Here is a 15,371-nt window from a genome sequence, read left to right as displayed (position 1 = left end):
AAAGAAAGAGAAGTTTGTGCACTGCAAATTTTATAGCTGAAAGTTATCTCTGATAGTCTTAAAATTATTGCTTTATAATCTAATTTTAGATTTATCTGCTAAATATGTGTATTTAAGAGTTAAAACAAATATATATGTGTATATATTACATAGTTTACTTTGAGGACTAGTTAGTAACCTTGTTATTTTAATAAAATTCAAAATCAATTATAAAGTAGATATATGTATAGAATCTCATATGTTAAACATTTTTCTTGATCAGCACTCTGATTCAGGCAGATTTTCCCAACTACCAGAAAGAAGGATAAATTAAGAAGATTTAGTTTACTGAAGCTCATCATTGGAATCATAAATCATATTTATAAGAGCTAGGAATTTATCTGAAGAAGTCCCCACTACATGCCCACAGAGGGTTTTGGGGTTTTTTTTTTTTTTGGCTTTTGTCTTTTGGGTTTTTTTTGTATGTCTTGGTGGTTTTCTCGGGGTTAGAAAGCCCTTGTCCCAATTCCACTCTCAAATTGCTACTCATACTTCAAGCCCCAGTCTAAATGTCACTTTTTCTGTGAAACATTGCTTGACTTCATTGTGTTATTATTCCCTCCTCTTTTGCCCCATAATGCTCTGCTCTGCTTATGTGTGTTTTATCACTTGACACATTCTATTTAATCAATATCTTTCAAGTCCTTTATTCCTGTAAGCTTCTTTAAGTCAGGAATCAGGCATTACCTATCTGTGCTTTGTAGGAAGTAAATGAATATGTCCTAAACAAATGATGATTTTTGAAACTGATCTGTGGACATAGTTGGTTGATATTCTATCAGATATGTAAATATTTCTCTCCTTATGACACTGACTTATATTAGCAAACAAGTTTTTATTTGTAAATTAAGCCTAGGTATATACATATATAAAAATTGATTTTTATGGGGGAATTATATATATTTATATACATACATTTATATATGTATTCAGCAGTATTTCAGTATTTCCTAGGCAAATAATTTAGTTATTTTTTTGTTGTTAGCCTATTGTATCAGGAGAATATTGTATATATGCTACAGAACAGTCTAGGTTTGTTTAATTTAAATATTCTAACATTGAGAGCTTCCAGCTGTATTAAATATTTAGTATATATGAGGAACCTTATGAGATACTTTATGTTATTCCTCTTAATTTTAATTTAAGAACATAACTATCGTTGCTATTACTATCCTCATATTACCAGGGAGTAAATGAGTTGCAGGAGGTCGCATAGCCAGTAAGTGGCCACACTGGGATATGAGCTCGAGGTTTCCTAATTATAGAGCCTACACTGTTTTCCTCTAGATTATGCTGCCTTCTCAGAAAATCTAATTTTTAATCTAAATATTTAACTTTATCTTTTTTCAAACACCAAATACAAATTTCTGCTTAATTAATCATATCATGATCAATGTGAAAAAGTTCTTGAAAAATAAATTTGAGGAAAATTACTAATTTTGAGCTCTTTTGTAATAAAACAAAACAATGAGGAAGATTTTATTATGGAATATATATTTCTCTAATATTCTCTACATACGTAAACATTTTTTTTGTTATGATAATACTTTGGATATAAAAGAAAGAGATGTATAACTGAAATGTGTACGAATTAAAAGGCTATTTGGGGTTTTCTTTAAAAACTTATGCAAAAGATAAAACATGATGAAACTTATGTGGCAAAATCTTGATAATTGTTGAATCTATATAACATATATAGGAATTTATTATACAATCCTCTTTATTTCTGTGTATCCACTTAGAAGAAATGAATTTTGGAAATTGCAAACATATATTAAAGAAACTTTCTTATATTATCATTTCTCAATATAATTTATTACTGTATATTATTAAAATTAGTTTATCTTTAAATGCTTGTGGAATTGAAAAATATTAATGTTTTCATTACACTTGATTAAAAGCATTTTAATATTTTTGTTAGGTATCTCCAAATTATCCAAGACCATGCCAGCCATGCCATTGTGATCCAGTTGGTTCCTTAAATGCAGTGTGTGTCAAGGATGAAAAACATGCTCGACGAGGTAAGAGTGGCCATAGAGGATCATTGTTCTGATGGAAGGACAGCTAAAGCCAAATGTGATTATTTCAGGAGAACATGTTGCAGTTGATTTCATTCGCATAATAAATGTATTCTTATATCTATCAATATCCTCTCCAGAAAGCCATTTTTAATTCATCTCAATAATTATTTTTGTGTTTAATTATTCTTTAAAAGCAAAAAGAGTTGTTTTGCACTAGATACACATGTATGCATATATATACACATATTTAAGTATCTATGTGTATATATATTTTTTTTCTAGTCAATTACAAACCTGTGATGTATGTAATTTTTTGATGTCTTGTTATTTGTGAGATTGTTTTGTAGCCTCTGTGATTTCTAAGGTGAAATGACAGCATTGAGGGATGTGTGTGCATAATGAGAAGAGCAAATAGAGGAGATCACAGATGGAAATGTAGTCAATAGTGTAGAAAGTAAGCAGTGTACATAAAGGACCACAAAAGATAGTAGTCATGAGTTAATGAAGGGAGGATGGCTGACTTTAAGCCAAATACTTTATTTGAGGATTGAAATTCATAATGAAATCCAAACATTAAGAAATCAAATGTCAAAATAACTCCTTGATGTAAAACATTTAGTAGCTACTTTCAGGAAAGTTGCTTGCCAAAGTTAAGTAGGAAATTCATAGAATATATCTGAAACTGTTTCTTTATATTTTAAGAGGGGATTCTTCTCGTCTTTGGAAAGACTAAAATAAATCATGGCTACAATACAGGCTTTTCCCCCACCACCGCAAAGACTTTTGAGTTAAAAGACTGGTAATGTTTCTTTGGCACAGTTTAGCTTACCTGATTTCTTCACAAAACTATAGGATTATCTATTTAAGCCTTAGTCTTAAATCTTAAAAGATTAAAAAAAAATGATAGTTTTAACACTAAGATGGTGAATTATTGATGTCATTTTTCATTTTATGGTCCCTTATCTTTTTATGATATCAACTAAATCATATTGTTTTTAGTAGTATGATTTAACTTCCTCCTTGAGTTTAAAATGGTATTTTGTTGTTGAAAAGGGATAAAAAATAGAAAAGTGGAAATACAAGTATATGATGTAATGGTGATTCAGCAACAATACAGCATATTTTTACTCCCAAAGTAGTTTCCCATCTTGTGATAGTCAAAGGCGGTTTATGAGTCACTTAGAAAATATTGATACATGTCTCATCTTCCGTTAGGTCTGGCGCCTGGGTCCTGCCATTGCAAACCTGGCTTCAGAGGGGTGAGCTGTGATCGGTGTGCCAGGGGCTACACTGGCTACCCAGACTGCAAACCTTGTAACTGTAGTGGTGCAGGGAGCACCAATGAGGACCCTTGTTTTGGACCCTGTAACTGCAAGGTATGTTGTTTATTCCAGTAATGTCTCACTTGTAAGACCAAAGGTCATTTCCCTTGACTTCTCTCTTATGTCTGCTGGCATTAAGCAATTGGAATAACTTTTGTAAATGTCCACTCTCTATTCTATTTGTGGTACACCTATAAGTGTCTTTAGAACCAGGTTTATGGTAACAAGACACATGCCATTTGTTTAAAAACCTACAAATACACAGAAGATATGTGACCTTAAAAATGTGTTATTTTGTAACAAAAACACTTTTCCCCCATTACCTTTCTAGTCTGTTAATTTAAAAATATACAACACTAAAACTCGCAACCCTTTGAAACAGGTATACACTCAAATCTACTTTACCTTTGTATCTAATCCTGAAAATAATTGTCAAGGTTTTTTTCTAGATTTTTAAATAATCTTCTGAAGTTTGAACCCAGATAGATCTGAAAATACCATGTTCAAACTCCTCTGTTTAATTACTAAATATGTGAGAAACCCTGGCAGAATTGATTAAATGCTCAATATTTCTTCCCACTGCTTTCAGAAATGCAACTTTATTTCTTGTATACACTCAGATAATAGCTCATCATGTTAGCACCAAGGGATGCATTACACCTGCAGCTTATATACATTGAGGAAACAGAGAGGCAAGCACAAGTCTAAAATGATAAAACTGATTTCCTCTAGCTATAGTAATCAGTTCCAAAATGTTCAGATCAGACAGTATTAGCTACATTAGCTGAGAGAATAACACTCCACTGAAAAAGTTAGCGTTCCATACTGATGTAAAAATGAATGTTACTTCTTTTTTTCCTTTTTCTCAATCATAGATGAAACCTTATTAAGAATCTTTCCTTTATTAATGCATTAGTCTTACCTAGGCAGCTATAAATCATGTGCTTACAGTTGTTATATGGATGTGCACATGTATACAAACATTCAACCATAAAATAAGAAGTAAATATTAGTGTTGATGTTGAGTATATATTTATTGGGAAAAGAATATCTGAAATATGAAGCTAAATATTAGAATAATTATATAATAAGTATATGTTATATCAGGGAAATTTAGGTACCTATCTTGGACCACCAAAACAGTAAAACTGTCTACATAAATAGGCAGAAAGTCCACAGTACATGTAAAGAGTTGTCATGTACTGAAATATAATATATTAACTAGACCTATTACCTTTTATATTAATATTATCTGAAATGAAAACTTGCACTTGTCAACCTACATTGTGTAGTAGTCTGTGGGTGATCACTTTGTAAAGGATGTCACTCTTCTTCATCCTGTGTGTCTTTGGGGGAAATCCTATAGGCTTAGTGCATTTTCTGTAATATTTACCAAATATATTCCCTGTGTGTGCTTTATTCCTTTTCCAAAACTCCACAGAAATCTCTAACCTTTATCACTTGTTCAAATAAAGGACAGGCAAAGCTGAGCTTAAAATGAAAGAGAAACCTCCTGAATGTCTAGAATAAAGGAAATCAAACTGAGAAAAAGAAAGGAAGTGTTTTTGTAGACATACTATTCATAGAAAGGAGATGCCGGGTATTTGCAAGGAAAGAGTAACAAACACACGAGGGATGCAGGCTACATTTATTTTCTTTGATAAATGCAGCCAGAAAGACTAGAACAGGAGAGTTGTGGCCATTAGCAGAGCTCCAAGGGAAAGTTCCTTGAGCCATCACCTGCTCTCTGCCTGCCTCAACATTGTACCAAGAGTGATTGTAATCCTAATAAGAAAATTGCCTCCTACAAAGTCACTTGAAGGAGAATGAAAAATTAAGTAAGCATCATTAAAAGAGTTACCTTTCAACTAAGTGATATTTTAAATAGATGGCTATAAACTCTTATAAACTGAATTTTTTAGGGTAAAACTTAACAGAAAGCAAGTGTTATCAAATATCTACATAATTTTAAAAATCATGAATTATATGCATGTTTCACAAAAACAATATTTGACATAGAAATGTCAGCTGATTATTCAAAACAACATAGATCAGAATGCCATTTAACATGTAAAACTTTATTGACAAGCTAAGATACTAGAGAGTTAAATTCAAATAAAATGACATCTATATAAGCGTTCATCTCCAAAATGTGTACTAACCAGTAAACATTTGCATGTGTATTATTTTATACTGTAATATGTAACAGTTTTCCATAATTTTAATCAGAAGGAAGTAACTTACAAAAGTTTGTGAACATTTTAAGAAAGTACTTTGTCATAAAGTCTTGGGCCTAAATTTATTTCTATTAAAATTTTTAAATGACTGATGTTCTAGTAAAATGCTGTACTGTGAAAAATGGACACCAGTCCCATTTCTGCCATTTTAAATACAGGTATTCTGGATAGAACAGAGGAAATAAATTTGTAATCATGTAGATTCAGGAAAGAAAGGAAATTTCCTAGATGTCAGACCAAAGAACAAAGCCTAAGTTAAGCATAAACGTAAGCAAAACCGTGCAACTGAAATCATGGGGTACGGGATGGAAGGTGATCTTAGTCCTAAGATGAGGATTAAAGTTTAGAGTTTTAATGGCTTCTCTAAGACAACGCTAGGATTTGGACTCAAAGAGGGAAATTGAAACTGAATTCACTTAAGCTTGGACTCTAGAAATGCCCCCTGACAGTGAAACAAGCAGGCACTTGTAAATTCCACCTGCAAGATGGGAGTAGCAGCTAGGAAACATTCTCTTTCCTTTGGGGCTCTAGGTGGGTAGAAATTAGTGCACTGTCAAATCTTCAAATTTGTGTGCAACATGGGAATGGCATTGGTTTTATTCTCCCTTTATGTGCTGGAATTCTTCAACAAGTCAGGCAAATGATATTTCCACAGGAAAGAAACTATAGCCTCAACTGACTATGAACCCACCATAAAGCATAAAGCAGTATACTGCACAGAAGGAAAATAACTACAAAAGGAAACCAGAAGCCACAAGAGTCAGAATATTTGTACACCAAGAATTGGAAAGAATAGGATAGTCTGAAAAAAATGTATAACCTAAAAAATATGTAAGCATAATTAATAATATCAATCACAGAAGTAAAATATATAGAAAATGTATAGTCATAAAACATGATTGGAAAATAAAAGAATAAAGAACAAATAGGAAAAAGTAACACAAAGTAGGGCGCTATATTAAAAGAATGAGCAGGTTTGGAAAAAAGTCAATATAATTTACTGCTAGAAATAAAAAATATATTTAGTCATTGAAATTTAAAATTCAGTGAATGAGTTGAACGAGAGATTAGAAACTGCTGGATTGAAAATCAGAAATATAGACCCAAGGAACTTACTTATAAATTGTTGTAGGGACATAAAGAGATAAAAATATGAGATGCTAAGTGGCATGGCTGATAGATGATAAAATGTAACATTATTCTAGCAGCAGTTGCCAAAGAAGAGATTATATGAAATTGAGGAGAAACAATATTCAAGAAATAATGGAGTAAAGAATTATGAAAAATTAAAGAAAGTTATATATCCTCAGTTTGAAGAAGATAAAAAAGTCCATCCCCAGTACTTATAGTAGAAAACTTACCCAGCAGTCAAGACAAAGATTAAAATAATAAGGCTAGAGACAAATATCAGATTATTGTGTTTACCACTAGCAGTTCAACTTCATTGAAAAAACTGCCCAGTGAGATGTGTACTTTAGTAAGAAGAATATTGAACCCAGAAGAGTCCCAAGGGATTGCAGAGTACAAGAATCAGTCTATAAAAAGCAGCAGCATTTATATGTACTAGGGATAACCAATTAGGAAATGTAATAAATATATTTAGAACAGTAACAAAACTATGTGGTACCTGGAAATAAATGTTCTCAAGTAGAGATAATTTTTTAAAGGTTATGAAATATCATAAAATTATATTTTAAATGGGTAGATAGCTGCTAATATCAAGTGCTGGTGAAAATCTGGGGTAATGGAAATATTTACTGCTCCTGTTAGTAGGATGATTAGTACCACAATGTAGGAGACCATTATGGCATTATGTAGTATCACTGAAGATGTTAAAAGCCTGTCAGCCAGCAACTCTATATCTAGACACTTACCCTAAAGAAACTTTTACAATATGTACAAAGAAGCTTACAAAAGATGTTCAAAATAGACCGACTTGTTATAATAAAAATTATAAAAAATCTAAATATCCATAAATAAGAAAAATAAATTATAATATATTCATATAATCTGATACAAGAAGCAACTTAAATGAGTGAAACAGGTCTTACATGTAAAAACACTGATAAATTAATTTCAGGTGAAGTGAAGAAAACAAATGCCATTATGTTATCATTTATGTACATTCTGTGAACACACACACATATAAATTAAAAAATGTAAATACACTGATATGATGTGTACTAATTTCAGAATAGTAGTTAACTCTAGAGAAAGACCAAAAGGAATAGGATGGAAGTGAAGTGAGATTCAAATGTGCTTAAGTTTTATTTCTTTAAAAATATAGCTAAAGCACACATAGGGAAATGTTCGTACTTTTTACCTCTAGGTTGTGGGTAATGGATGATTATGATATTACACGTACTTTTCTGGTGCTTTAAAATAATTCCAAATTTAAAATTTATTTAATTGAAAGAAAAAAGGATTTCTTGAGGTGAATAAAATTTTTACTTAATACAATATCAACTACTTTTATCATTACGCAGAAGATTTTCTGTATATCTTTGTTTAGATAATGATATTATTGAATGTTATCCTCATTATATTTCAAAACATGAAAACAGTGCAGCTCAAGACTCAAAAATATTTATTAATTTTTAATGCATTATTTAAAAAATTTTAAATTTCTCTCTCTTCTGGTAAGTTACAAGAGACAAGCCAATCTCAGTTATGCCAAGTCAATTAAATATAAATACTATTTGACTCTTGATATTTGTTTATTTTAAGTACAACATGCTAGAAATTGGCTCTTTTGAAGTTGGGTGTCATGTTATCTACTCAAAGTCTGTTGAATTATAGGCTCTGATAAATAATATAACTAGACCTTGATCTAGGTAGGAACATGTACTTTTATTTTTATCAAAGTCTTATGATAGAAAGATAAATAGTGAAATAAAAGACTAGAAATCAAAGTCTGTATTTTCATCTTGCTTTGCTTTGGGATTTTTATTACACTTTACAGTAAGTCCTTACTGGCGCAGAAAATTATGTGATCTGACCTTGGTTTATCTCTCCAGAATGTTCTTGAGCTTTAGCCACTGTCTTCCAATCTTGTTTAATTTCTTGAGTCACCAAGTTCTTTCTAATTCTGGAATGTTACAGATTTTATTCAGACTGCTTGGAAAACCTAACTCTGACGTTTTGCCTTTGCTCAGCTAGGCCGTTTTCAAGGCTCAGTTCCACTTAGCAAGGCCGTCCTTGCTCACCCAATATAAATCATTCTCCTGCCATAGTCGCTTGACACCTTTTTCTTTTCCTTTATGATCTTTTCACATTTTGCAATCCATTTAATGTTTATCTCACCTGTGATGACATCGATTCTGTATATTTTATTCATCATTAAAAAATACGAAGATAACATAGTGACTCATGCATAAAAAAGAAGGAAAGAAGAAAAGTAAAAATAGTGTGAAACTTTGACAGTTGCTTAAACTGACTGATTCACATTTCTTAGTCTGTAAAATGATATTAAATCTTTCCCACCTAGCTCTCAGTAGGTGTAATTATAAAGTTGAAGCCCTGTGCAAATTTAAAGTATAATCATAAATACCTGCTAGATTAATTTTTTGTTTATTTATATATTTTTTTTAAAGTAGAGGTAAGTTTCCATTCTTTTCCCCAATGGGATTTTTATGGTGTGTGCTAACATTTTATTGGTTTGAGTTTCCCTCTTTTCCATTTATGTACAGGAATGATTACCTCATTAACTCATTAGGCTCAAACCCCAGGCATTTTTACAAAAGACATTCAATTTATATATCTCATCCAAAATCTAAATTATAGATGTAAAATTTTTAGTATTAAAAGTACGTGCCAGAGTTTATCTCTTGCAACAGCTACAGTTTCAAAAATATTATGTTAATCAGATTATTTTTAATACTGAAAGCTAAGGTTGTGAAAAGTGAGAACTAATTTTCATTTATTTTCTTCTCTCTGTCTTTCTAACCCACCAGCTATTTATTACATAGCCTTGGGACACTGTATTTAAAGAGTAAACACTCAACAAATACTGCTTATTACCTAATTATCCTTTTGTTAACTTCTTTTAATACTAGGGATGTATTAGAATGAAGGCCATAACAGAGGAAAATTTGTAATTGACTACAAACACTCCAACAAACAGGCATGACTGCAAAATTTCTGAAGCAATTATCACAAAAATAACTTAAATGTCACTGGAGATATTTCTGGTACCTTTGTCAATAGAATTCCCAGTTGGCCAACCATCATAGTTAAACATGTACTGCTGCAGTTGTTCCTAATTTATAAGAAGGCAGCTTCATGAGGAAGAATACAGGGAAATGACTGTGATTCTATTTCTCTAGAGAGAACCTGTGCTGAGGAAACTATAGCAAAAAGAAAACTGATGTCAACCCAACGCTATCTGACTTCAAAAAAAAGGAACCTAGTCAGATTTTTCTACTGCAGCTTTGTTTTTAGGGAAAAGGAGCATCAAAGAAAAAAAAAGGCAGTTATTATCATTTTTTGTAGGGTAGGCCACGAAATACCTAATTAGATACTCAGCTAAATATGTTCAATAGAAATATGTGTCCAAAACACACATTTGTCCCTGTGGGGATGAAAATTGGTTCTTGAGGGACAAAAATATCATATTCACTTTATGTATAAGGCCAACATATTCACACAGTGCATCAGCGTATACAGTATATCTGTAGAATTAAAATTTCACAGTAGGAATGATTATGAAAAAAATGACTACAGAGGCTCCTTAGGGACATGATAATGAAAACTAGGTTGAGAAACACTGGTCTGAAGTGACACTTTTTATTATCACAATATATAAGAGAATAAAAATACTTATTACATGGGTTAATTTTTGACAATGGAAAAATAATGACTTTTATTTGTTCCTATTTAACTTTTGTTAATATAGCCAACTGGAATCATGGTTTAGAAACCAGGAGACAAGAGTATTCATTTTTAGAAAAGTATGGTGGTATAAGGGAATGTTTGTCTCTAGAGTGGAAGTCTGGAGCATTCTGGAAATTACCAACTTCATAGGCTTACGTGTAAAAATAATTATTAAATTTGCAAATTAGAAAGAAGCACTATTGAACTCTAAATAAATAAAATATTAAAATTACTGGATTGATGAGAGCTACCCATTTGAAATGCTGAGAGAGAGAACAGATTGGACCCCATTTTGTTTAGATAAACAGTTAAAATGACTTTTAAAATTTTTATTATATCATATGTTAACAACGCTTTTGAAAGTGGTTCCATACTAAGAAGTGATAGAATAACAGCTAAAAGAGAGAGAAATCTCATGACTAAGATAATGTTTGGGTTAGAAGTTGCAGACTCTCGCCTTCATTATTAGGCATTTAGAATCAGTTATTTTCACTTCTGTGCTTTAGAGACTGAGTTGGATGGTGACAAGTTATATGATAAGGTATTTGCCCTTAAAGACCTTAATAGCATAAATGGTAAGAAAAGAACAAAAACAATAGTTTTACTGTTTGGATTTGATTGATTTAAATGACCTTTGGTAGGCATTCTTATATCTGTAAACATACCAATTAGGAGAACAGTGCTGCTGTGGCCTATTTTAATCCTATCACGCAAACTTTGGGATAACATCTTTTTCTCTCAACCTTGTGGCTGAGCTGTCTTATTTTCCTTCAAGGAGTTGGAGCACTTTGGTGATAAATCTGGTGTTAGGTCCAGAGCATGTACTCAGTATCCCTCTTAGGGCAGTGACTTCTTACTGCACTGTGCTATATTTATTTGTCCATACTCTTACTTGCTTTGCTATAATGCTCTTGAGAGCATTTTTTTATATCCCCTCTGGCATTTCATGTAATGCCTTGTATGCAGTAGCTCAGCTATGACTTGGTGAATGAATAACAGTAGAGACTAAAGAAACTATGAGAAATAATATACAGAGCATTTATTAATAATTTGATATTGATAGTAAAGAAAATTAAAGTACTCAAATAACCTACCCATAAAGCAAATGGTTCATTCTCATTCTCAAGCTGAAAAAGAATTAGGAATACAATCAGAGACTGCTTCATAGGTGACAGTTGTTGATAAGTCACAGATAAGTTTTGGGAAAGCATTTATACTCCTGGAAACCCATAGAAAAAATTGAGACCCAAGCTGCCAAGATGGTGTGTTTTAGCAGACTACTAGAAGGTGGGGGACCTCTGTCTCTGTGAAGGTACAATGAAAGTCCTGGAACACCATGCTTCTGTGTTTGAATCGCACCACTCTAAAACATCTGAAATATGTTAAATATTAAACTATACTGTTCTCTAGTTATCATTGTTTTAAAACAAATATATTTTAAGAGAACTCTAGAAACACAATCCTTAAATAAGAAATTACTTATATATATACTCTCTCAAGGGAAATTAGGAAACGAAAAAGGAAGTAGAACCTGATATAACTAATTAATTCTATACATATTGACACATGTCCAGAAAGCAGAGTTCTGGTGAGTTAATAAGATGTTCTCCCCAATTCTTCATTTTCCTACCAGCCTCAAAATGCTCTTTAACCAGTCCATAAGGACACGCATATAAGTAAGTATGCTATCCACCATATTTATTATTTAGTGTTGGCTTAATATTTGACTGTGGTAGACCTTGAGAAAAATCAGAACCAAGAACATTTGAATTGAATGACCCTAGCTCAATCTGATTACAAGCTATATTCACTAAAGAAAAAGCATGGTATAGACATGGTATACAAAGACACTCTAATCAGGCAAGATATTACAAGGATTTACAGGTTACCTCTCAGGAGCTGGTCAAGTGACAGTCTTCAATTTAGAATGTGTAGCCTTTGAGTACTCCAAGCCCACTGAACTAACCCTTTACTGCATCATATAGTATTGAAAGATTTCTTTGTTACAGAGTCTCACATTTCATGAACATGTTACCTGCTATTGCCAGCTTAAGTGCCTCAAGTATAGTTCTGTTGATTTATCTCCTGCTCAATAACTTTTAATGACTTAGTCAATTCCTAAGGGACAAGACCCATATCTCTTAGGGTAACCTTAAAGATATGTAATATGAGGTCAGGGGCCCTGAAACCTAAGTACCAAATGAACTTTCTAGCATACAGGAAATATTGAGTACATTTGTTTTGAAAGAGTAAATAATGAATGGACATGCTATTCTTGAATTATTTCTTATTCCCAATATCTTTGCTAACATAGGTCTCTATTCAGAATAGTCTCCTCCAACAGGTCAAATTTTTACACCATGCTCCAAGGTTTAGGTCAAATTCCACTTCTGTCATAAAGCCTTCTCAAGCCTTCATAGCAGAACCTAGCCCTTTCTCCCCTATGTTCCCAGAATTAGTTTCTGAGATGCACTTTTCATGTTCCACCTTGCAGTATAGTTGCTTGTAAATGTGTCTTTGTACCCAACTCTAGATGTTGGCTTTTAAAGACAGAGACCTTGACTCACACATCTTTATAGTCCCTAAAATTTCTACCCTAATGTGATTCTTCAGTTTATTAAATTAAGTTGAATATGGCAATTATTTAATCATAATTTTTTTCAGGGTTATGTTACCAGGCGAAAATGTAACTAATGTCTAAAAGTTACTAATTGTTGAATTTAGTCTGAATCTCAGAAAAATGGTATTACAAGCTTTCAAATTAGAGTAAATGAAAGTAGATTAGACCAAGCACATAAGAACACAGTGTACCAGGACAGCTGTACTGTGTTCTCAAAGGGATAAGCTAAATTATAATTATTATAGATATGTTTCATCTTTCCTGCCTGTGCACTCTTCTGAAGATGCTCTCAACTTCAGGGTTTTGGGGATTCATCACCATAGGTCTGAAATTAGTTTGATTAGTTTTGCTGACATCTAGCATCTCAAAAAATCTGAAATTTACCTTAGAAATAAAAACTAGCAAGAATATCAGTGGCAGTCATTCAATTTGTGTACATACTAGGATAGTAAATTATGACATGTCAAATGGGTCTAGAGACATCTCTTTGTTTAGGCTCCAGACAATGTAGAAATGGTTGAGGTTGTAAATAGGTCATAGAAATTAAGAGTTCAAAAGTAAATTTCAAATGAATTATTCTCTTGGATACAAGGAGAACTTCTTTATTTGTTCATTCTTACAAATTTCTGTATTTTTTCATGCTATTGTTCTCTCCTCTTCTACTTTCCCCCTATGTTCTCAGATTGTATCACTCTTATCTTCTGCTCAATCTTGGTTTATTCAAAAATGTTTTTATGAAACATCTACTAGGTGCATAGCACTTCTTTATGCATGCAAAACACAACTACCAAGAGATTCATTTAAACTTAATAAAATTTCATTAAGTTAGTACCCAGTGTTGTACCAGGAACCCTGTCATTTCCTGGTACTTTAAAGGTAAGACAGGGTTTCTACCTCTGAATAGTTTATGATATATAGCCAGAGAGAATAATCTTAGAAGATAGAGCAATACTTTTTGTGGTTATAATAGAGCAATGTATAAAGGGCTATGGTAACACCCTTGAGAGACAAATTAGTTTTTTAAGGAAAAGGAAAGCTTCAGAGTTGAAGTAATAAGTAAATTCAAGGAAAAGGGAATGTGGAGCAAATTCATGTGTAAGAAATATTGAGAATCTGTTTCCTGGGAGGTAGGGAACTTTCATTTAGACATTGGTCAAGATTAACCATTCTTTAAATTGAGACATTACACCCTTCCCAGTTTTTCATTATATAGTCAGCTTTCCCTGGCTTGAATCCACATTATAGGTCTACCTATAAACAAATAATTTTTCAGTATATTGAGCCTAGGATTAATGAAACCAATCTGGAGAGCAGTCACCGAATGAGAATTATTTTTCCTATAATATTGCTATATAATTAACTGGCTATACCAATGTGTTGGAGGAAACACTGTGAAAATTGACCAGGGAAAACTTTCCTCCTTTTCTACTGCGTCTCATCAGGGAAATAATATGACTGTTCGCTCCAGTTTCTCTACTGGTCAGGTTCTTATGCTTGCTTCAAAGACATGTATTTTTCATATTTTAATGTGAAAAGTATTTTTACCATCTGCATAATACCAATGTTCTATTACACATCCATGTATTAGCATAATATCTTTCATTTTATCGTTTATCATGCATTCTAAGAGGAAGAAGTTCCCCAACATAGTACAGTAAGCAGTAAACTAAAAGTCTTATTTATTGCTGTATTTATCATGACATTTACTCTGGACTCTTGACATCGATGAAGATCAAATTGTAACTTTTACCGCGGTAGGTTAGAATCCAATATTCTTTCCTGTCAGTGTGACTAGTTAGGACAGGATATAGCTTAATAAGAAGCTTTTGAGAAGTTTTTAAAAAATATCATTATACTTTAAATAAGGTGGAGAGGTAAAATGAAGAATATATGGCATATATTTTTCTTCAACAGAAATAGAGAAAATTCTCCATTTTGAATCCACCTCTCTATTTACAGGAAAATGTCGAAGGAGGAGATTGTAGTCGCTGCAAATCCGGCTTCTTCAATTTGCAAGAGGATAATCACAAGGGTTGTGACGAGTGTTTTTGTTCAGGGCTTTCCAACAGATGTCAGAGCTCCTACTGGACCTACGGCAATGTAAGCAACAGCCTTTGACTCCTACGTCTGCTCCACGGGGCTTCTTGCTATTGTTGTCCTTCTGTAAGAAACCAAAAAAATTGTTCTTTCTTGTAGTGAGCTTCTACTTAAAGGTATCATGAAGAAGTGATGGAATTTTCTTTCAAATGCTATTTGTGTC

General features: G+C 32.4%; 1 protein-coding gene across 1 annotated transcript in view; it reads left to right on the top strand.

Annotated features, from left to right (window-relative positions):
- LAMA2 (laminin subunit alpha 2) overlaps nucleotides 1-15,371 on the top strand; it is a 520,519-nt gene that overhangs the window by 212,020 nt on the left and 293,128 nt on the right. Inside the window, exons 9-11 of the mRNA XM_031456303.2 lie at nucleotides 1,961-2,060; nucleotides 3,276-3,436; nucleotides 15,071-15,211. Of these exons, the coding sequence (XP_031312163.2) occupies nucleotides 1,961-2,060; nucleotides 3,276-3,436; nucleotides 15,071-15,211 (402 nt within the window). The remainder of the gene's footprint in view (nucleotides 1-1,960; nucleotides 2,061-3,275; nucleotides 3,437-15,070; nucleotides 15,212-15,371) is intronic.

The sequence above is a fragment of the Camelus dromedarius genome, chromosome 6, assembly GCF_036321535.1.
Source record: "Camelus dromedarius isolate mCamDro1 chromosome 6, mCamDro1.pat, whole genome shotgun sequence".
Classification (NCBI taxonomy): Eukaryota; Metazoa; Chordata; class Mammalia; order Artiodactyla; family Camelidae; genus Camelus; species Camelus dromedarius.
The sequence above is the reverse complement of the archived record's forward strand: the minus strand, read 5'-3'. Positions and strand labels throughout refer to the sequence as shown.